The sequence below is a fragment of the Anser anser genome, assembly GCF_964211835.1.
Source record: "Anser anser genome assembly, chromosome: 6".
In the NCBI taxonomy this organism is placed as follows: domain Eukaryota; kingdom Metazoa; phylum Chordata; class Aves; order Anseriformes; family Anatidae; genus Anser; species Anser anser.
In genome coordinates this window covers 2,447,099-2,470,536 of record NC_139726.1, presented here as the reverse complement: position 1 = coordinate 2,470,536, position 23,438 = coordinate 2,447,099, and the positions used below count along the sequence as shown (strand labels likewise).

At 39.7% G+C, this 23,438-nt stretch overlaps 1 protein-coding gene across 1 annotated transcript; it reads left to right on the top strand.

Annotated features, from left to right (window-relative positions):
- Positions 1-2,298: 2,298 nt before the first annotated feature.
- On the top strand, positions 2,299-22,936 carry LYPD6B (LY6/PLAUR domain containing 6B; the record flags this gene model as incomplete). Its single annotated transcript, XM_083840626.1, has 10 exons — positions 2,299-2,353; positions 2,576-2,672; positions 2,778-2,951; positions 7,940-8,001; positions 9,398-9,454; positions 10,611-10,709; positions 11,524-11,654; positions 13,134-18,143; positions 20,396-20,555; positions 22,039-22,936. The coding sequence occupies 8 exons, from the start codon at positions 2,299-2,301 to the stop codon at positions 13,296-13,298; spliced, it is 840 nt and encodes a 279-aa protein (XP_083696752.1). The 3' UTR covers positions 13,299-18,143; positions 20,396-20,555; positions 22,039-22,936.
- Between the last annotated feature and the right edge of the window lie 502 nt (positions 22,937-23,438).

The window sequence follows — 23,438 nt, the reverse complement described above, 5'->3', positions numbered from 1 at the left end:
CTCAGGGTTGCAATAGCTGCCAGGGATGTATCGCTTTAGTGAAGGGGGAATTTAGTCTACTTGTAGTGCTTTTCTGTTTAGCATTACTGTTGATTTGCGAGCAGGAAATGAAGGAAACAGAAAATTTGCCAACTTTAATTTGTCAAATTAAATCCTGCGCATTACAGGCAATATGGAAAGTAAATAAATCTCCCCACCCACAGGCGTTTGTATTGCTATTTGTTACTGCACTTTCAGTTTATTTAAGAGTGTGTCATCTTTGGGGCAGATAAATGCAGAGGCAGAGTGCACTTTGTCTCTATTGTTCTTCTAATTGGATGAAAACTCTCTGTTAGGTCCGGCTATAAATTGCTTCCCACGTCGTTTTATTATTGCATTTATTATCGCACTGACTTGACTGAAAGGAGTAAGCAGTGAGGCTTTGAAATGTACATTCCTGTCTCTGCTCTGCAGGAATACCCAGAAGCTAAAGATGATTTCTTCTCAGCGAGCAGGACTTCAGAGATGTGAAGGTGGGAAAGACGCATTTGATGGGAAATAACCTGACTGTGCTTGGAGAATATGCAGAAGAGCTATAGAATAGGGGCAGTTCGGTCACATGAATTATAAAACTTAGGTATCTCTTCTAGCAAGTGAGACAATTTCACTGCCTTGCTAGGGAGTTAGGTGGGAGGTAAAGCAACAAGAAGTGCGGGCACTGGCTTGGTGCTGCCCTGACACAAATGACCAGAACTGGAACTGGATGGCTCCGTCTTGCACGCTGTTCCAATTCAAAAATCTAGTGACTCTTTCGGGAAAAATACTATGAAAAAATGCTATGAAATGCTATGCGTCCATCCTTGAGAATGATGCAGAGCCCAGAACGGTGGGTGTTGGGTTCCTTCCCAACCCTGGGGATGGTTCCTAGCTAGGGTAGTACTCGGGGCTGAGCCCCCAGCGCCTGGAGCAAATGTCTGCAGGATGGTGGAAGAGAGATTGCCCTTCGTGCAGCGATGTGGTTCCGCTTCTAGGGCATGGGTGTTTACAGGAAGGGAAATGTGAGGAACGCCACAAAATGAATTGTCTTCAATTAATTCTAATTAAATATTGCTTAGTACCAAGCTGCGTTGAGAGACATGGAAACTTGGTTCTCCTCCTCCAGAAATATGAGCCTTGGAGGAAGAGAAGAGTGCAGCACTTGGGTTTTGTAGCTGAAGATACGGCATGTATGTCAACACGGCTTTTGTGAACCCGTGAAAGGGAGCTTTTTGTGTTTGCATTGCCCCTCCCCTTGAAACGAGGGCACATCACTTTTCTCTCACGCGGCAGCAGAAAGCTGGCTGAGGCTGTTCACCTAACAAATTGTGCCAAGTGCTGCCTGGGAGTAATCGCTCTCAGCTACCAGGAACTGGGATTTGCTTCTTGCTGTTTTCAGCCGCCTGGATTAGAGGTGCTGATGGGAAGCAAATGCCATCTTACGCTAGGTCAGATCGGATGGGTCAGCAATTTATTACGCCTTGTTCGTTTAAAGCATTTCAAAACAAACAAATAGCTCTTAAGCCTTTTATTGGTGGAAGCTGTGTAAGGAATTAAAACATACCGTGTTAGTCCTCTGAGGAAAATAAAGCCTTTTTCTCTTGACCCCCTTTCATCTCTTGCTTTGCAGAGTTCACGTACCCTGGACGTATCTTCCAAGTTAATCTTTAGGTAAGACAAAGCTGTAAAATGTGTGTAGATACGTTCTGTTGTATATGTCAATAGTTTTCTAAAAGGCATCACCAAAAGCACTCTCCTCAGTGCCAACCCGTCAGCTCACTCTTTGCTGGACACTAATAGGAGTGAAGAGTTCAGGCAGAAGGGGCTGCAGAAACCAGGGTACCCCCAACAGAAAACCTTGGCTTGGAAGTGGGGTTCTCATCATGTCTTCTCTATTAGCGGTTGTATCTCAAGTAGAAAATACTTATTTACCAAGAAAAAAAATCCTCACCTTCTGTCAGGAAGTATTCAAGCCATATTTGAAGTATCCTTTCCTTCAGAGTCTTAACCTTCAAAGAGAAAACCGGGGGGAAATGCACAATTAGAGCTCACCTACTGAGAACCACATCTGCAAGATGAGATTGTTGTGTCAGCTGGTGTAGGGCAAGGCAGAATAATGGGAATTGCTCAAATACTTGATGGGTTTTCAGCAACTGCAAGTGTCTGCCTTAGTAATGTGGAAGAGTAATGCGCAGGAGAGAGGATTTTGTGCCCAAAACATTTTTCAGAAGCGTTATCAGTGACACTATGATTAATTTTCTGCTCAAAACTAGTTATGTTGCAATGCTGCTCATGTTAGATGTGATGTATGACGCTGAGCTGCAGTGCAGCTTTGTAGGTAATACGATTTCAAGCGCGGCATTTCGTACGTTAACCGGATAGCTACTCCATAGTAGATACTGTATTGACTTGACAGTAATCAGAATTTCACTCTTTCCCTAACTCCAGCATGCCTGCAATGAAAATCAACCCTTTTTGTAGACATAAGCACCATATAGGCCACGGAAATAAAACTTGGAAAAGATTTCTGGTTTAAAAGGTGTATTTTTTTTTCAGTAAGGAGTTGAACGGGCTGTGTGCTGCAAGAGGAGAGGTCCGAGGAGATCAGAAAGTTTACAGTCTCAGGGATCGCATACCACCAGGAAGCTGATATCAATGTGAGACAAAGATAGTATCAGACAAGTACCAGCGCTATAAATTTCACACATTAAGCCTGCCAGTATAAACCTGTGGTTGACTCTGCGGCTGTGTGGTTTCTCCAGCTGCAGCGCAGAGCAGTTGGTGCTGCTGTTTTACACAGGCGCAAACCGGTGGTGGAAGGGCACTGCTCACCGTACCCCCACTGCTGAGAAGTGGAGGCAAAATAGTCCCTCTGGCGTTGGGTTATTGCGGAGAAGAGCACCTGAGGTTTTCGTGAGGTGTCCTGCCCTGGGAAGGTAAGGAACGCTGTGCCCTGAGCACGGACCCTGACGATCGGTGCGATAAAACTACACAGAGTTACTGCACCTTTTCTGCATCTCCTTCAGCTCAGAATTTGTGTTAGTATATATGCGATACCAAACCTTTTGTAACCTGGGAAAATGGTGCAACTGAGGCTGGAGGAGAGGGCAGGGGACTGACCTTTTTGTCCTCGTTACTCTTCCCAAACAGCTGAAGACCAACAGCAGTGAGGTAATGACCAGGAGTAAAGAAGGGAAAGCTGATGTCAATGAATCTACCCCGTACATCAGTGCTGGGTTAAAAAAAGCTTTAGGCATTCTTCCCAGGTTTATGAACTCAGCTGGTGCGTAGCTTAAATCTTAGCTTTAAAATACAGCTGACTGTGAAGCTCGTGAAGAATGGCCTTTGTGATGCAGAAAGTGTCGTACCTTCTTATTTGTCTGCTCCCCCAGTGCCTTCTTAGGTTCAAACAGATTATGCTGAATTTAAGATCTGAAATAGGGCTGCATGTAAACTCTCTTTTCTCCTAGCTAAATATTTTCTGTGCAAATTTTGATTTGAAATTTTAATTTGAAAGGGTGAGTAGCGTTTGTTTCCCACGTGGAAATCAAGTAGGTTCTCGTTTTTACTGCCTACAATGTTTTATGTCGTACTGTCTAGAAGGGCATCTGTAACTTTTTGACATATGTAATTGTGAATATTGGGCATAGTTTGTGTTAGAAATAGGATTTCACCTGGAAAAGTGAAAAAGCATACCTCTGAGGTTGAATATAACTCGGTGAAGACCTCCATTTTCCATTTAATACACTAAGGTGCTGTACCAAATATTCTGCAAAATTAATATTGTTAAACCGATATTTGCAGAAGTGCTCTGAGGAGCTCAGCAAAAGGCCTAAAATGTTAGGTCAGCTTTGGTATCTACTGGTACTTGGAATTCCTGCAGTGCTGTTTATAATAAAATGCTGGTTTTAATAAAACCGTGAGAAAAGCATAATTCTGTTAGTATTTTGAGCTTTGTTAAGGAGAAGGAAGGGGAAGGAGAAATGCAAAAGTGTGTTGTCGTAGGTAGGCAAATTGTATGTATACAAGATGGCAGCAGTTTTAAAACAAGTGTAGATCAGTCCTTTCATCTGGTTTTACTGCAAGGAAAGTAAAAGCACACTTATTCCTGTAATCTCTTTTCTCTAGAGTAGTATTAAGTTCCCATTTCCAGTCTCGCACAGGTGGGAGAGAGAGATTTAAAACCATTTCAGATGTGAGACATAGAAGTTGTCACAAGCTTGAGTGTAAAATGCATAGCTTAACAAAGTGCAGTTGTTTGAGGAAATTCTATATTTGCAGAAGGGAATAGGAAATTTATGTCTCATTAGTGGATTTTTAGATAGCATAAATTGCTTTTCAAGGATGATTGAGGATTCTGAATTTTAAAATAAATGTCAGAGCTCAGAACTTGTCTTTGCTGAGCAGCTTTGTCTATAAAGCTTTTTGTCTATAAAAGCAACGATATGTAACGTGAATCGTAATGCAGTGTTCATTCCGTGGATCTCCTTTGTATGAGCCTAAAAACAAACACATGCTTTATCCTTGCAAATACTTCACTTCAGTGGTATTGTTGAGATTTATCACATTAATTAGACATCAGTTTTTCAAAACCGTTGCTGTTGCCCACATTGTGTCAGTACTCAGACACCTACCTACGTGTCTCAGAATGTGTTTGCATCACAACTTCCCGTGCCAGCATTATACCCCAAGCTAAATGGTGTTGACATTACCAGACCCGTATGTCTTTTATTTATATAAGACCTTAGATAAAGAGCTCTATAATTTTTTGTAATTAACACCAAATTTAATGCCAGGCATGGTGAAGTGTACTGTCGGTGAAGGTAAAGAAGTGGGTTTAAAAATGATCTTGATGGCACAAATTCTATTCTGTCAGTGTTACTAGTTGCAGATATGTGTCAGGGTAACACAAAAACTGTTTTCCTGTGTTATTTTGTTCTAATGGTAACGTGCTACAAGGAAAATGGAAACTTCAACTCCTTGGGTAAGGAAAGGTAGAACTTGCATACCAAACAGTTTTATTTTGCAGATCTGTAATAGTATTTTGGGGCTTTTTAATCTTTTCATTTCATTTTTTTGCCCTTTAAAGAAATTTAAGTGTGCTCTGCCTATTTCCCACAGAAAATTAAGGTTTTTCTCTTAGTCTTTCCACCTATTTATTCACTCCCTGAGTTTTGAAATGTAGTAAATGCTAGCTTACAGATCAATTAAGTGGTCTCTAGAGGAAAACATGAGAGTGGCAGTGTTTGTCTAGGACATGAGGAAGCCAAGGAGTTATTTTTCCCCTTTTAGATAAGTCAGAATGTCAGTTTTACCCTTTCTGACTTGAGGTAGGGAGCACCTGATGATGTCAGGTGTTGGTTACAACTTTTGCAGCCCTTACCATGCATACCTTTATGCCTATGTATGTCTAACTCCTATGTCCTGAAGTGGTATTTAATAAGCTTTATGTAAGCATTCACAATTATCTAATAGCACCTGAAGATTGCTTACAAAATGACAGGAGGAAGTTTCATTTACATTGCATATCTGATGTTAAATCTGCTAATCCTCCATCGAGTCTGCCAGGAAAAACAATGTAGACAGACCTGAATTTTATTAAAATCAGAAATCAAGCATACTGCTTCCTACTCTTCCTTTACACACTGCAAAATAAAGTGTGAAACCTTACAGAACACGTTGGTCGATTCTGCCATTATCTTCATGGTTTTCTTGAAATGTGCCTCGGTTGCAGGTTATTTACAGAGCCTATGTTAACAGCCCGTCCCTCTCAGGTCTTCTTCCCTCACCCCGTGAATGCTGTCTCCACGTTTTGTCTTGTTTACGTAAGTTAATCTTCCATATAGTGACAGTTTTTTCCTTCATTAACCAGAGTTCCTAATTGTGCCTAATGAACTGTTTGCTCATACTCCGAGATAATGTTATGTGAAAGCAGAGCAGAGATAAGAGGCTGTGAAAAAAAATAAGCATTTAAAAGATTTTGGATGAGATATGAAAGCTATTATTTTTTTGCCAATATTTTCCCATTTTATTTGAAAATGGCTTCTGGTGCAGCTGTGTAACTAAGGCTACTTCAAAGGACATCCATTATTTATTGGCCTGGTTAGCAAACAAGGACACCTTTGACTACAGCAAATTGTGAGGTCAATTTACTGTGCCTTCCACCACCTGAAGACTAGCTTTTCTGTATTTATATTCTCTGAAATTTTCCGTTTGGCATGAGCGTCCCTAGGGAAAGCAATAGGAACTCGGGGGAGAGGGCAGGAGGGAGCCCGAGTTTGCAGAAAGCTGGCACAAGCGTGCTTGTGCCTTTTATTTGCTACCCAGGTGCATCAGGTAGGGTTACAGACCAGTGTCCCATAAAGGCCATTTTTTCCTCAATCAAGTAGAAACTGCAGAAAATGTAGTGTAGGGGATAAACTTTGCAACTACTGTGCATTGAAATGATTCAATGCCCTATCTTCCTCCAGAGTAACTCTGAAAGAATTGAGCAATAAATGGGATGAATGTAAGAGTGAATGGCTGTACGGGGTCAGACCAAGCCTCGTGCTGTCCCATTTGGGTGCCAGTCATGAGATAGCTATAGGAAGGAATAGAAAAACCTCTATGTAGGGTATGGCTGCAAGGATGTCTTCCACTTCTGCGGAAAAGAAAGCACTGCAAGAGCTGGCTAATTCAGTTGTGCATAACTATGTTTCGTATTCTGTGTGTTTGAGGCATTTTTGGTTTTGGTTCACCACGCGAGGGGTCTCCTCCGTGTGGGAAATGAAATGCCTTGAGCTAGCCTTTGTGCATCTTTAGATGGTATTTTTTTTCTAAGGCTGGCTGTTTTCATGGCAGGGATAATTCAATAGAAAATATGCTAAAGGTGTAGTTTGCTTCTGGTACCTATTGCATTTTGTGATTACATCAACTTTAACACCTCAACTCATCCAGAATGATGGTTGCAGTATTAAAGGGGTTTGGTGCACCACAGTGATTCATTCTCTTGGTTAGAGCATTGAATCCTGATTAAAAAATAGGTTAAAGTGGAAGTGTGGGATTGGATAACATGGGGAATTATTGTCTAAAAAGATGTTGTCTGTGGAACTTGGAATAGGAATTCTCTGGGACAGCGGAAAAACGTCAAGTCATGATGTACGGGTTTGGGTCTCAACAAATGCAAAGCAGCACTAAGAGTAAGCGTACACTTGTAATGTTGGTGAGACAAGTCAAGGGGGTTATAAACCGTCTTCAGTCCTGCAGAATATCACTGTGCAAACGCCCATGCTTAACTGGAGAGAGCTGTACCTATGTTTTACATGTATTTTTTTGATTTTGCAGTGTTGTTAGGGTTTGGGCTGACGTTTTTGTGTTCCTGTTTCAGTAAAGAGTGAACTGTGGGGGACCTGTTTACTACATAGCTTGCTAATAACCTCAGTCTGGAGTCTGACGATCGTCTTTCCTCTTTTACATTACTTTGCTACTGCTTAGTGCTTCTATTTTGGTCATAGCATGTGTTGAAAGATTTGATAGATATCTCTAGATTATGAAATATATGTTCGTCTGGTCCCACCCAGCTAATTGCCTGAAAAATGTTTTTCCCTTGCAAAAAAAAAAAAAAAAGTAAATGAAAAGTAAACTTCCTCGTGGAAGGGCTCAGTAGTCTCATTGTTTCTCATTGTCTTTTGTAAGACCGGGGTGTCACAGGAAGGAGGCAATCTGTACGTCTGTACTACGACAGTGCTCAATGAGCCACAGTGTGTAATTCAGGTACTTCTTTGGGTCTTTTGTTAGAAACCTGGAAATATGGTAGTTTTTGTATCCTTATTTTTAATAAGAATAGGGCAAACAGTAATTAAGCTAATTATTTCCTTCAGGACAGAATTCTGATGATCAGTTGCTGTTTGTTTTCCACAGGTTCTTTCTCTTAATTCTGCTCTAGATCCTGGGCTGTAGTCAGAAGAAATCTGGAGCATCCCCATAAAATAGTCCTGGAGGTGCACTGTAAGTAGAGGTATGCTGTGACGTTCTTAGTATCTACTGAAATCTATCCATAAAGCCATGATTTGAAAACCAGATCCTAAGCAGGACAGATGAGCTCCCAATGCAAAAAGGTGAACTTTCTGTTGATTGCTTCATAGGCAAAAATCTTTCAAATAATTCCTGTGTGCGTCAATTGAAAAACAGGAAAAAGAAGGAAGTCCTTTGATTTCTCTGCCATGTCTTGTCGGTAACATTTTCATTTCAGTGTTGGGAACCATTCAGAGCTTCCTGCATGGCCTAGCGTACGTCGAAATAGGCCTGTGCAGGGGGATGCAGAGAGATTTCTGAATGAATTCACCTGGCACCACAAAGCAACGTCTCAGGTTTAGCGGGAGCCTCCTCTCAAGCTTGTTTATCCTGCTAGGAATTTGCATGGGCCGAGTGCCATTTAATAAGATTCTACTTTCTAATATCTGAACTAGGTCCAGTATCACTACATTTCGCCATACAAACATGTCTGTCTGTATGTGTGTGTATACATCTAAATATAAAACTGACCAAAAACGTAATGGGATAGGTCTTCTTCCCTGTAAAACCTTGCCAAAGAACAAAGAGGGCCCAAAGAAATGCACAAAGCACACCCAAAATGTTTGTCTCATCTCCTTGGATGTTCTATTTGCAGTTCTCCAAAATGCCTGTATCATCACCAAGCATCTTGCTTGACATTTCCTTGGTGTGCAAAAGGAATAAATCTAATTTACACTCGTGATCTTTAATGCCATGCCACTGATAAATGCACTTAGAATTAATTCAGTTGGTGTCACTTAACTGAAGTCAACAGACATACACCGGTCTATTTCACTTAAGGAATTGGATCAGTTAAATCTTGGGTTCTAGGCTGTTTGTATTCAATATATATATATATATATATATATATATTCCTGGTGTTTAATTCTGTCTGATTCAAGTAGGATATAAAGGATCTCTGTCTTGATGTTGATTTTTAGGAATGCTTACAAGGCATCTGTTTATGAGACTGACATTGCTTAGAAGGAAACATGGATTAAAGAAATAACGTTCTTAAATTTGTGGAAACTTAACTACTTTGTACAGGATCTTGGCCAGCAGAAGGCAGTAACTGCTCAGCTTTGAATTGTTCATCACTGTTAATGAGGTAGCTTGCATTAGCCATCCATCTTCCCAGTAATGATTTGTGGACTGATTTCTCAAGGTTTCAGACTTGGTTCGTAGGAAGTTTATTGTTAATGTGCTCAGTTGTTTATGATTCCCCCTAAACAACGTGTTCCCTTTCTTTCCTAGGCCTACGAGTTTTACTTTTCATGTACAACAATAATCAGCATGTTGTTATTCTGTCACATGCTGGTTGGAGCTTTTCTTCCATTCTTCGTCCTTTCAGGGAACTGGGTTTCAGCAAAGAACATCAACTTCTACAATGTGAGGCCTCCACTAGACCGTAAGTAGACAGTTATGCTTTTCTTCTGTGTGCAATTGTAGCTTAACGTTTTAGTTGCCATATTCTTTCAGTCCTTTGTTTCTTACGGGTTTTTCTTCTTCAGACACGAAACACTAGACATTTAAAATAAAACTATAGCTTTTTAATCCGTAGCAGTTTATTTTATTCCCAAGATTTTATGTTGACTGAATGAAAACAAACTGTTGCATGCGTTGCTAAACTAAAGAATGCACCAGAGCAATAGTTTTCACATTTTAAATGCTTTTGTTGTACTTTCCTATCTCTGAAATGACTTCCTACAGAAAACATTATGCAGTGGATTTCTTCTAAATAATACAGAACAGGTGTCTTTGTCCTTTATCTTGTTGGGGTTTTTGTAAGGGAAAGAATAGGTACGCAGTCTGCAATTAATTCAAGCTGAAGGTAATTAAAAACCTTGTGAGACCTGTGAAGCCAGTTGTCACTAATAGCATCATATTTTTGCCTCTTATCTAACATCAGAAGTATTCCCTATGCCTTCACTTAAGGGAGAAAATTTTCTTGATATAGATCTAAAACACTCTGGACAGCTAGATACATTAGGTACATATGTGCATCTGGAAACTGTGCGTCTCAAGTTCATTTGTATATGTATGTCATGTAAATAAGCTTTTAAAGTAGTCTTCTTGATCCCTTTGTCAAAGGGAATGAAATTTCCAAAGCTGGAGATCAAAATCTGAAGCTGTTTTTGAAGATGTAGTTTTTTCATCAAAAGAATTTAAAGCCATTTCAATGTAGATCGAGTCTGTGTGTCTGTACAAACATACATGCAGATGTGTTATCGCGTACATACATATAAGATGCTCCCTCTTTCCTGCTTTTCCCACCAATGTTTAAATGGTGTTCTTGACTGTGAGAGAATGAAAAGAGGAGGAGGCGTTTTAATGATCAGGCATAGCAAAAACAGTTAAAGATATGGAAGCTTTCAACGAAACTTGTTGCATAGGTTTTATTTATCTAGCAATGATGAATATGTAGGTGATTGTGGCCGTTAAAAATATGTACGTGCATGTAATATGTCTCTGTGTGTGTGCAAGCACTTACAATACTATTTTAAATATTTGTTTTGTTTTTGTTTTTTAATTTGCAAACTTACTGTATTTTAATACTTTCAAAGCCACTCCATTTCCAAACAGTTTTAAGTGCTTTACCTGCGATAATGCGGTGGACAACTACAACTGTAACAGATGGGCTGAAGATAGATGGTGTCCTGAAAGTAAGTGTTTCTGCACGAAGGAGATTCTCCATGATAGTTAAATCTGTTTCTCCCTGCCTCAGCCGTCTTGTAGAAGTCTAACTGAAAAGGATTAACATACCAACACAGTGATGCCCTCCCTTAGGTTATTAGTAATAATGAGTCATATGATTTTTGCTGAGGGGAATATTCTGACCGTTTCAGAGTGCAAAGCAACAGTGCAAATATTATTTTATATATATATATATGTATATAGATATATATTACCATATGCTTTCTAGGAATTAATTTTAAGGACGTTATTAAAAAACTTAAGAATTGCCTTCCTGGTCTTATCTCCTTCCTTTTGGATTCCATCCCAAGACATGATTGTCACTGTAGGCTTGCTTGAGATAAGCAAGACCTGAATTTCTAGGGACCATACCGGCATGAGGGAATGATGGATACTTAGAAAAGAATGGAAATATGTTTCCTCATTTTTCTTCGCAGTGCTATTCATAGTAACAGTGGGAAAGGGGAAGAAATGAACTATTGGAATGAGGAAGCATGTCTGAAACAAAGAAAAAAAAGTAGAGAAAGGAAGATAAATGTGTAGATTACAGTGCTAATTAAGTGATAGCAGCCTTTCCAGAGATTTGAAGGATCAGTTAAGCTTAAGATTTCATCAGTAATTAATTTCTTGCAAAATGGTGTTTTGATCAAGTTGAAAAATGGCTTTAGACAACCCAAATACATCATTTTTTTGGGAACATTTTGCTAAACCATGTGAAGATTTTTAACCCTGTAAAGGAATGCAGACTGTATGAAAATAAACATTTTAAAATTTATTTTGTAGGTACTCAGTACTGTCTGACAGTTCATCTCTTCACAGACCATGGGAAGAGTACATCAGTCACCAAAAAATGTGCTACTGGAGAGGAGTGCCATTTTGTAGGCTGCCATCATCACAGAGAAAGCGGTCACACAGTAAGCACTACTCTTTCTGTGGCAGCAGCACGTTGGTTTTGAGGTTTCCATTTCACTTGTTTTTTCCACTGAGCTGAAGATGATGTGCCAAGATGTATTCTCCAGTACTTAACAACAGAAATTAAATTTTACTACCTGAAGCATAACTACCCCCTCCTCCTCTTTGTGAGTGACAGCATGTAATAACCACTTCTAAAAAAAGCACCTGAGCTTTCTGGTGCACTGCTAGTGTGCATCCAATGTGTGCACCTTGGTGTCTGAGTTCTGAGTAAGGCACCCAACGAGGCTATGCAGCCTGCGTTGATGTACCTGTGACGCTGCCGGTGTTCAGAATTTTTAGAAGTAAATCTGCCCCCCTATCTGATGGTCTTCCTGCCAAAATACTGGGATTCACATTCCATATTGGTTGTCTCCACAAGCCTGCTTGTAGGAGTTCCCTTTTGTGCAGTGGCTCTGAAAAGACTTTGGTGGCTCTGGACAGCCATGCTTGGCTATCCTTAATCAGAGAATTAATTTCCACGGTGGTAAGTCATCAAAAATAGAGTAAGACTAGCAAGAGGCTTGGAACATACTCTGTTTTGTTCTGTGGTCATGCCAAAAAAGAACTCCCGTGCTAAAGGAAAATACAAGATACAAAGAGCTATGCCAAATAAACTGTGAAAGACAGAAGCCAAATGCTTTGTGAGATTTATCAGAAGGATAATTTCCAAATGGGAGCCCATAAAGTACTATAAAGAAAACTCTAATTTGTTACGTAAGATTGATGGCAGAAATCTAAAAGAGGTAAAAAGTGATTTTCTGTAGCATAAAACCTGCTGAAATTATAAAAGAAAAAATTCCTATTTACAGACCTATTAAACCAACATCATTGGAAAACTTTCTTGAAAAACAAGGCACTATCACTGGGCTGACACCATCCTGGTTCCTTCACTATGACTAAGGATTGTAACATGGGTGCCTTATTTTTATAAGGGAGGCTGCAGTCTTGAGTCTTTCTGCTACTACTGTATTCCTTATCTCACTTCATAAAACTCTTGGTTTGTCCAGTTTTCTTCTTGCCTTGAGAGACTTTCAGTGGCGCTGGCATGTTTTAAAAAAAAAAAAAAAAAAAACATATTTTGATAAGTGTATATATTTTGATAATCTTTCACTTAGAATTTCTCACAACTGTGGAAATATGTGCAAGCTCCTTTTTCTTCAGTCATTTTAGATTTTTTTTATCATTTTTAATTTTAATATGTACTGCTAAAATATTTTGGTGATAGTCTAACCTTTTGTATGTTTTTGCAAAGGAACTATATATCATAAAGTAGTTACTGAATTTTATGCAGTTTTGAGATAGTTTTTAAATATCAGTGTTATTCTAAAATCTTTGGATAGGAGTTATTTTTAACGTGAAAGATTTCAGACACCAAAGACGAAGCAGACAGCATCCGTGCCGAATTGCCCCATGTCCAGTGATCTCCTTTTTCTCAACAGGAATGTGTTTCTTGCTGTGAAGGCATGATTTGCAACGTAGAAATACCAACCAATCACACAAATGCGGTATTTGCTGTCTTGCATGCGCGGAGAACGTCGGATGGCAGCAGGTGGACAGTCAACATCGCAGTGCTTGTGTCAGTCGTGATGATTGCCTTATCATGATGCAGCATCCTCCTGCACGTGTGCTCGAGAGGGTTTGCCTTTTCGTGGGCTGGCAGAAATGGTAAGAAGATCCTGTGTGTGCAAGGAGAAACCACTGACACTTCTCAGCTACATAAAATGTAAGAGGACAGTGGGAAGACACATGTACATCGTGAAGTCCTGGGATATTTTAATGAAGATACTTCAAATGGTCTGCAGTATTTAAAAAAACAAACAGAAATGAAAAAAACAAACAAAAAAGCAAACCCACTGGTGACTAGGCAGTGGGGTGAAATCAAGTTATAATTCACTATTTTATGATGAAAATGCACGTGTGGTTGGTGTGTTTCTTGAACAGAGAGAAGTGTCTGTGACAATCCCTTTCCTTGGTGAGATAAAAGAGAACTCTCAATGGACTGTGTGCCAATCTGTATCTTAATGGGAACTGGTTTTAAACTTTTCACTGTGCATAAATAACATGGACTGTCTTGTCTTGATCCACAGGTGTGTGTAAGCTTATTTTTAGTTACAGTTTTCAGAGAAAACATACACAAGAGAATTTTTTCTATTTTGACCAGAGCTATAATTTCTATGGGAAGAAATGCAAAATAATACTTTATATCTCTTTTCTATACAATGGCTCACACTTGAATTATAAAACAATGTGAAATTGTGTAGAGTTTCTGTCCCCAAATTATGAGGTCGTTGAGCACCTAAAACGTAATTTTCATCGTCCCTCAATGGGATTATTTTCTTGCAGTAGAGTCCCACCCACCTCAACTGCTCACCTCAGCTTTTGAATCCTTGTCTTTGTTCTATTAATGCAGCAATAATATCATGAATTTCAAATTGCAGCTATGGTCAAGCAACAACTTCATCGTAAAAATTGTAAGTGGGCACTTGGTATAAGTAAGGAGAGGACTCTGCTATGTTTGGTCTCCGTTTGCCGAAGATCCTCCCAGAAATGCTGTTTTCCTTGCTGGATCAACTGGTAAGAAGTCAGCACCGGATACCCCAGGCCTCTGGACATCCCTTTTATCTAGCTTTGCCATCCAAATTTGAAAAGTTTGGGTCAAGATTCTGTTTTTCATTATGATATTGCAGTGTTTCATGTGCCTTATTTGCGTAGCTTGGCTATTTGAATCCTAATCGTTTAGATGACTGTTCATGGGTTGGATAAATGGCTGCAAAGATGACAAAGAACAGAGTTTAGGTTACAGTTGGATGTACTAAACCCTTAATGCTCTACCTTATGTTCTTTGCACTGCAAACTTGCTATCGTACAGACCAGCACGTACAGATTTTAGATGATTTCTCTCAGTGTGGTTTTATACGATCCTAAATCCTAACACATTTTGGCTGCTCCTGATGGCCTAATTGTGTTTCTTCCAACTCCCCACCATTTTCACAACCTTTTTCTGACAACCCTAATGTACTGCAGCACAATTAAGGTTTGACCTAACAAGGTTGAAAAATTGCATTTCAGTTTTTTTTCTTTTTGTAAATAAAATTGTTATTAATTTACGACTATACCAGTATGATTATTCTGATCTTTTCTAATGGTTTTTTTCTCATCTTAAATGAGATGGTTAAAATTACAATAAACCATTGAAGCATTTTTTAAAGAGGAGGGATCATAAAAACTTAGTTTTACAAAGAGATGCAAAATTGATCTCCAAAAAATTCAAGTAAATTCAAGTAACCCTAGAAACTGGGATTTTTAAACATTAATATTGGCTTACCTATTAGCTCTTCTAAGTCACAAAATGTGTCTAAGCTAGCAATTGAAAAAACAGTTTTTGTAATGTTTTCTGTTTTCTATATGTTGTAAAATGGCAACGCTTTTTAGACTATAAATATGTTTAAAAATCAGTCTGTGATTGTTGACAGGCAGTTGCAGAGTTACAGAGGTTGGATGGAAACACTTTCCTTGCCAATGCAAAATACTTCCTGCTGTCTAAGTCAAGTTTTTTTAGGCCATGGGTTCTGATGATCATTGTTGAGCCATCCGATATGCCAAGCTGCCAAGGATGTTCTGTGGAAATGTTTCTTTTGTTCAAAGATCATCCCTAGGTAACATATCTATGGCATTAATCTTGGTGTCAGACATAGCTACAAACATAATTAAGATTGTTCCTTACTTTTCATCATTAAATGCCGTCTTTTTGCTACAGGTTTCTGGAGCTTTTCTCTTAGGGAAAAATCATTCCAGGTTTGCTCTATGCTCAACAGGGAGTTCCTGAGTTGAACAGGATGTTTTGGGCCATGCTATTTTTCCCTTTTTTGCCTCTAAGCACTAGGTGCTTCCATAATTCCGTTTCTGGGAATAATTACGGCGATCTTAACAAGGCCTTAAAGTGCCCTAGAGTCTTATCTGAGTTTTCTGTAAATAATTTACAATAATCTAAGCACTGACACTTGTTTACACTGCAAATGCCGTTTCAGAGCATTTGGGAGTGCCAGGAAGACCCTGGCATAATTCCAAATATTTGGAAGGCAGCCCAAAGGGTGGGCTCAGGCGCAAAGGAAATGGGTTTCGGGTTCTCTGCGACAGCTGGAAGACCTTTGGGGGCTGTGTGCACCAGTGTATTTGTCTTGGTTGAGCTGATTTTTTTTCTGTTTGCCAAACTGAAAAGTTAAGAAACCTGCATATAATTTAAATACTTTTACTTATTTGCTGAAGAATTGCCTAGAATAAAAATGAAATTAAGAATTCCACTGAGGTGCCAAAATAGAATGCTTGATTTTGTCTTTTTTTTTTTTTTAATAACAATAAAGGCAGCAACTTGGGTTTATGAGAGGATGTGGTGTTGCCAAAGGTTTATTTTTTAATGTAACAGAATTCCAGTAGTGCAGGATATTAAAGATCAATTCTAGTCATCTTGATACATCGCTACCTTGGTTATTGCAAAGTTCAGGACTATTGTTTCTAGAAAACCAAATATGCAAACGCTGTTAATGCACTGTTAGCGCTGCACTTGGCTGAAGGAATATGGAATTTGACACTGATTATTACATTTAACCTTTGCTGCTTTTTATCTATGTAAAAATTTTTATGTTTCTGATCACATTTTATTTTAGGCCAATGTTAAATGCTGACTTTGTAGGATAAGTAATATGCATTAATTATTAGAGAAAATAGTGCTAAAATTCATTACAGTGCATATTTTTGACATTACTAATGATCAGCTATGTAGGCAATCTTAATTTATGGTAGAATTTGTATATTTTATTTGTATATTTTATTAAATAGATTGAAGTATCAGTCATATTTTCTCTTCAGATATCTGTCTGAAGCACTCATTTAGGAACTTTCACGAATATTAATTGAGAAAAATAATCTCTAGGGGCTCCATAATGTATGTATATCATGCATCTCAGTTTTGATTAATGTGTATTACTTGTTAATGCCTAAATTCACCATGCATCTTTGGAAGTGATGTTTGTGTAAATGCATGTCCATAACTACACGTAGAGCAGAAAAGTTTGCTAGCGCTTCTGCGTACACCCAGCCTCCAACAATAAGATGCAAATACTGCATTCTCACTCAGTAACAGGGCAGGTGTTTGTCTCTAAAGACAGCAGGCACTGGGTAAAAACCATGGGTGCCAAACTCATGGCATTCATGGGCAAAATGATCCCTTTATGGTACCCTTAGAACCTGATGAGAATCTTATTTTTGTTCATGAATAATGGTATGTAAATCAGTTTATGCAGTTGAGGAAAGATAAATGTTGTTTTGTGATGTATATGTATAATGGTTAATTTCTTATTTTTTTTTTTAACATTGCACTGGACAGTCTATGGAAGACTTATTTTTAAAAGTTTAAATACAGAAAATCTTCTCTATTCAATGTTGGTTTGTACAGTACTTTCTTACCCCATGCTGCTGTTTTAAATCTTCTCCAGAAATGGCACCTTAATTAAAAGTATTGAAATGTTTGCTGGTGGAAAAACTTTGTGGCAGAAGACAAAAAATCCATTTGCTGCTTAAGACAAACAAGACCAGGTATGAGGAAGGTTCTTTGATCCTTTACTGTTTCCAGATAAGAAGAATCCACCTGTGTAATTTGTGCTGGTACCAGGGCACCCGCTGAGCTGAAATTGCACCCGGGGCAGGTTCTGCTGCACCTTCTCCTGGTGGATGTAGTTGTTTGTAGGGATCTAACATTTTTCATGGGTTGGAGATTCCCTTTTCCCCAGGCAGCCCAAGTCAAAACCATTGACATGATATGAAAGAACTCTGGCTCTTCAGAAACCTCAAATAGTGAGGAACTGTTCATGTTACCAAGTATAGTGTTTTAGCATTTAAATGACTTTTTTTTTTTTTACTATTTAGTTAGAAGAGTGTCAAAGAATGAAACGTGCTTTTACACTAGCCTCTTATCAGAAAAACCGAGGTCTAGTTCCAGGTTAAAATTCCAAGTTAAGGCAATGAACAGCACAGAGCCAGCTCTTTAAACAGGATAAAATGCTGATTTCAGATTTTATAGCAAATAACTTAAAAGAAGTTTAAGACTTCAAAGAAAAGAACAACAAAACCCCATTCTAGCTGTCTCCACAGAACCTCTTTGTTTGCCTTGATGCTGGAAGAAGCCCCGCTGCAAGCACCTGGTGTTGCAGCACATGCTGTTTGCAGGTGTTTTAGATTGAGGAAACAAGACCAGCAGCTAAAGGAGCAGGAGGAGCACGTTTCCTGCCCCTCTTCACCTGGGCATGCTGTTCCTGTGTTCACTCTTGGACTGGGCAAGATAACCTGGAGCAGAAGCAGTTTGTAGTGCGCCTGAGGATCCTCCTGGTCCACACATCTCCTCCACTTTCGGCAAAGCAAGAGATGTTAGGCTTCTGGGAGGCACAGAGCAGAAGGTAGGGGTGCTGTTGTTGCTCACTGTAGATTTAGGGTTCACAGATGCCTGTTGGATGAAGGGAAGATGTAAGCCACTATTTTTTTGAGGGGTAGATATTTAAATAAATATATTTAGAAAGGTAGATAGATATTTCTGAATGTATAGTGACACTTTTGATTTTTCTTTCTTTTTCCCCTTGCTGAATGCAGGCAGTGTGCAGATCGCTAGGAAATCAGTCATCAAACACATTTCTTTGGGTTCATGTTTTTCTGTGGTGGACTAGTATTTCCAGTCTGATAGCAGTTTGTTCCTTTCTGTTTAATGATAGGGGGGAAAAAAAGAAAATGCTGCCAAAGAACCCTATAGATACATAAATGGCTTTGTAAGGTGTGCTTGGTAAAGCATCATTTTTCATGACGTGGAAGGAATTTAAATAGAGTGGAGTGCTGGTCTATTGAAGCTGGTAGGAATTTTACCACGGTATCCAGTAGCGCTGGGAGCTGAAACAGTGTATTTATGGTCATTGCTCACGTGGGGGTGTTGCTGTGCAATTAGGCATATTTATATTCTTTCAGAAAAATTTGTCTGTGATTCTGTGAAATAACAGAAATATATAGATTAGCCTGCAGTAAGCTTTATGCTGGAGATTACTCACGGTGATGCAGTCATTAGGAAGGACTTTTTAAAAGACCCAAATAAGTTGGAGCACGTACCTCGTGTACAGGCATTTCATCGTTCCTCGCAGCTGGGCAGATTTGTGTGAAAGAAAGTTGGCGTGTGAGCTGGTAGCCAAAACCAAAGGCGTGGTGGTGGGCTGTCTGCTTGCTCTAAATGAAAGCCTAAATGTCATTGCTGATGAAACACTGCAGCCTTTTGCATGGATCTGACATGGTTTTAAGAAATAACGAGAGTTAGCCGTAAGGATTACTTTAACATTGATGAGATTAATGCTGCAGGAAACACTTAGGAGTTCAAAAGCTGGCTGGATTTCAGGAAAGAAAATGGAGTAACCTGAAAGCAGAAAACTCTAGAAAATGTGACGGAAACAATGCTGTTCTTGGAGGTTAATTTGAAGCCCTTCCTTGGCATCTCTAGCTTGTAGCTGTCACCTTGCAGACTGTGATTCCTGCTGGAAGAAAGGCCAGCTCTCTTCTTGCCACATCCTTCTTGTCTCTTCAAGCTCTCCGAAACTTGGGCTCTGGCATCCTTGTGGCTCTGCAGAAGCCCTTCTCCGAAGTGTGTTCTCTGGGTGTGCTCTGTGATCCTTTTAGGAGGGAAACGTTCAGTTTAACGAGGATTTTAATTCCCGTGGAGCACGTGGGGATGTGTGCTTATCACCTCTCATCCTTCCCAAACTTGTCAGACGTCTGCCCCTTTGCTGCTGTGGGGTCTTCATTTATGTGCTGTGCCAAGCTGTCCCTCCTCTCCTTTGCCTTTCAGAGTGGTCGTCTTGGAGGAAAACAGAAAAAAGGCTTGGGTTTTTCATTTTTGGTTGTTTGTTGCTGTTTTTGGCTGATAGGTTTTGAACTCATTTTAGGGTGAAGACAGCTGTGAAAAGCAGTGGGTGCCTCAGCCTGTCGAAGCTGTTGTGGGGGGCTAGAATATCAAAATGTAAACAGCTTGGGCAGTCAAAAGACAAAATCTCTGTTGAAAGGAATGGAATATACGAGTTTTTTGGGTTTGCAAATGTTTTTTGTTAGAAGTCTGGTCTGCAGCTGGGGCTCATCAGAGAGATGAGGTAGGTAAGGTTACATCATGGAGTGGGTAAATTCACTGATTGGAAACTCATGAGTTCTTGAGTAGGGAGTTAAAAGACCAAGTGCTCACAATCCCCTTTTGAAGATTAGAGTAAGATAAAGTGTAAAAGTCATGTGGAAAGATTTTTCTTAATTAAAAAAAGTGGAAAAAAAAATGCTTTTTTTTTTTTGGTCATGGTTTTCATATTAGCCTTATTCCATACTGCTATGCATGGCATTTTCACAGGCTGGCCTGGGTCTTTTAAACCAGTGCTGCACGCATTGCTTTTAAACTAAGCAAGGTTACAGGTGCTGTGCAAGAGAACACACAGTGCACCCTGTGTGCTGGTGGCCCAGAGCAGCCCAGTGTGGTCGCTGCTCTTGCGCTCAGACCCTGTGCTCATGCTGTGCTCTTTATCAGGAGTTACGTGCATTTGAAAACTAACGCTGGTAAAGGTCGGCTGTCAGGCTAAAGCACAACTGCTCTGTCCAAATAATCTTGTGGTGAGCTTGGTTAATGTTGTCCTTTTACCAGATACAGGTCAATCCTACCAAATAATGCAGCGAGCCCCCACCTGATCTCTATCAGCAGTGACTGCTGATAAACACCTGCGTAGGCGAGCTTGGAGCTTCACTGGAAATGATTCCCAGTTATTGCATGAGGAAACCGTTCTCTGGTGATGCACTTCTTAAAGGTACTTTTTTTCTTTTTAAGGCTTTGTCATTCTACAGAGGTGCTGAAGATCAGGAGAACGTGGTTACTCTCCTTTTGCTTTCTGTCATCTCCCCATAAGCACCTTGTAAATGCTGCTGCTGCCCAGAGCCGCCCCTTCTGAGGGCCACGTGTCTCTGTGTGGGATGGCTTGTGCTCTCTTTGGACCTACGGCCTCTCAAAGCATCTCTGCTGCTTTCATGTTTCTTTGCCACTGAAGTTGCATGGAATGGATTTTCAATGTAAGGCTTTGTGGTGCCTATGTAATGGTGAGATGACTCGCAGCCAAGGACCCCAAAGATGCACAGATGAGTAAAATCCAGAAACGAAAATGGTAATGTTGTTTGTATTTATCGTTATTTGCTCTCTAAAGGGTGAATATTAAATGTTATCTTAGAATCATTTAGGTTGGAAGATACCTTCAAGATATGAGAGGCAAGCATTTTTTTTTAAGTATTTTTTAAGCATTTCCTCTATTACTGAGTCCACTCTACGTTTCATGTATTTAGCACTGAAATCCTGAAGTACTGCCTGTTCATTTACTTTGTCTATTATCTCTTGATGAAGAGAGACCGTACTGATTAAGAGCCGTGCTGAGTGCAGATGCTTTCACTTTGTTTGAGGGGGCAGTTGCCATGCAGAGTTAGTCCGCTCACGTTGGCAGCAAATCAAATTTTTCAGAAATGCTTCGTGGAGAACAGTTTATTCATGAGCTTTCCCTGCAGAACCCCCCAAAATGGGACATATTCCTCTGGTCTGGAAAGGCACCCATGAAAGTTGTCAGCAAGAAGGAATTCCTGCAGTTTTTTTCTTGGGTCAGAGCAGAACAGATCCATTGCAGAAGTGACTTTTGATTTTTTTGGAAAGAAAATGATTTGGCCTTGATGCAAAATGTGGGACCTGAATTTGGGGGGATATCTGAGGAGGTGCTAGAGAAATTGTTGCAAAGCCTGTTGCTGTTTGTCATTCACTTGTGTAATGTTAGGTGGTGGTGGGATTTGTCAGCGACAAGAAGTAGTACTGAGAATATTTTTTTTCTTTCAAAAAAACATAAGTATGAAAAAGATTTGAATATTGTTCCTGATAAAATGCTAAAGTAGGAAGCGAGTTATGCTCCATATCTCCTCCACAGTTAATACTTTCCATAAAGCTGTAGGCTGGTGAATCACTTTCAACCTTTTGAAGTCGTCATGTTAGGATTTAGGGACTGCTTAATTGGTGCCTTAGGACTTTCAGCTACCTGAAGGGCAGGGACAATACGTATGCAAATACACCCGGTCATTTGAGGAGCATCCCTTGGTTCAAGGGATAGTTGCCATGCCTGGTTAGCGCGGGCAGGTTGGCACTGACTCAAATTTGTTTAAAAAAATAAATAAATAAAAATCCTTTGCATGGAAACCATATTTTGTTAATGAGCTCTTCTGTTGTGCCATTATTCGTTATTGCTTACCAGCTTTTTTCTTTAGTCCTTAGGTATTATCTCTTGATCCCCGTGAGGAAATTAACTGCTGCCGTGCACCAGAGTGAATAGGACCGACTGAGCTGGAGGGGAGGAGGGAAATAGGATATTTCAGAAAACCACATCAAGCATTTATGGTTGTCAAGAATTGATGATGATTGTTACTTTCATAAAACCAGAGCATCCTTCTCTACCCACTGTACTTCAGCTCCTTACGGGAATTTTATACTGAATTGTTCAGAGCTACAAGTGATAGTAGTTCAAAGGAGAGCTGGCTTTTGGCTTTTTACTATTATTTTATTATAATCCAATAGCTAAACTTATTTGTGCATTTGCAAGCCAGTTTATAGGGTTCACTTCAGCCTAATTTTTGTTTCCCTTCTGTGTTTTCTGCGGGGTCCCTTCCGACCCATGTGGGGCTCAGGGAGCGATGGGATGTTGGCTTGGGGATCGTCTCATCATTCTCCGCCTGTAATCCTGAGAGAGGAAAGTCTGAGGGAACACTCCCCTTTGTAGGGTAATTGTAAAGGGCTACGCCAACATGAAATCCTGTTGGGAAGTTCATTATTACTGTGGCTGACAGAGGTAAGCACTTGGCTCTAAATCATTCTGCCGTGGAGCGTTAATTATAGGTTAAACTCTTTGTGGGTGTTATATGACCTTGTAACTCTGGGTTTCGTGTGTTGGTATTTCTGGTCCGTAACGCCTTGTAGGACAGCGCCTTAGTCACTGGTCCCACATAGAAAGAGACCAGCAGGCTCTGTAGGAAACCTGTCGATTCCTCTGTGAAATAAGAGAACACCAAATTTTGTTATCAGTGTGATTTTCTATTTTAAAGTATTTTTTTGCACATTAGTGCAGGCAGGTTTAATAGGAATAATTAAAAACATTTTTTTCTACCTTGCTTCACTTGTGATGTACAGATATTTTGGTTGGGCTATCTTCTATCGCTACAACTTTTCTGTTTTACTCAGTATTTCACACCAGAGTCACGTTTGCATGCATTATGTACATTTTCTTTATGCTTTTATGCTGTGTTGTAATGGCTGGATGTTATTTAAAGTGAATTATCCAGTGTTTATGAATTTAAGGTGACTAAAATTACTTTAACTCCAGACTTGAAAGTTGGTTTAGGTAAAAGTAACAAAAATAGAGATTCTGGTAAGTAACTGACTCAAACTTTTTGGGGGAGGGTCCACATATGAAATTTAGCATGGAAAATCTGTCAGTAACTGCAGCAGAGGTGCAAGATTTGGTTGTGATTTTTTTCTTCTTTTGCTGACAATTGTGTTAATTTGTTTAATTGCCTTGGTCAGCGTGCATACATCCACTTGTGGGAATTAAAATGTCAGAGCAGTGTTTGCGGTGGATGCCGCTGTATGGCTGGGATTGCTGGGGGTGTTGGCT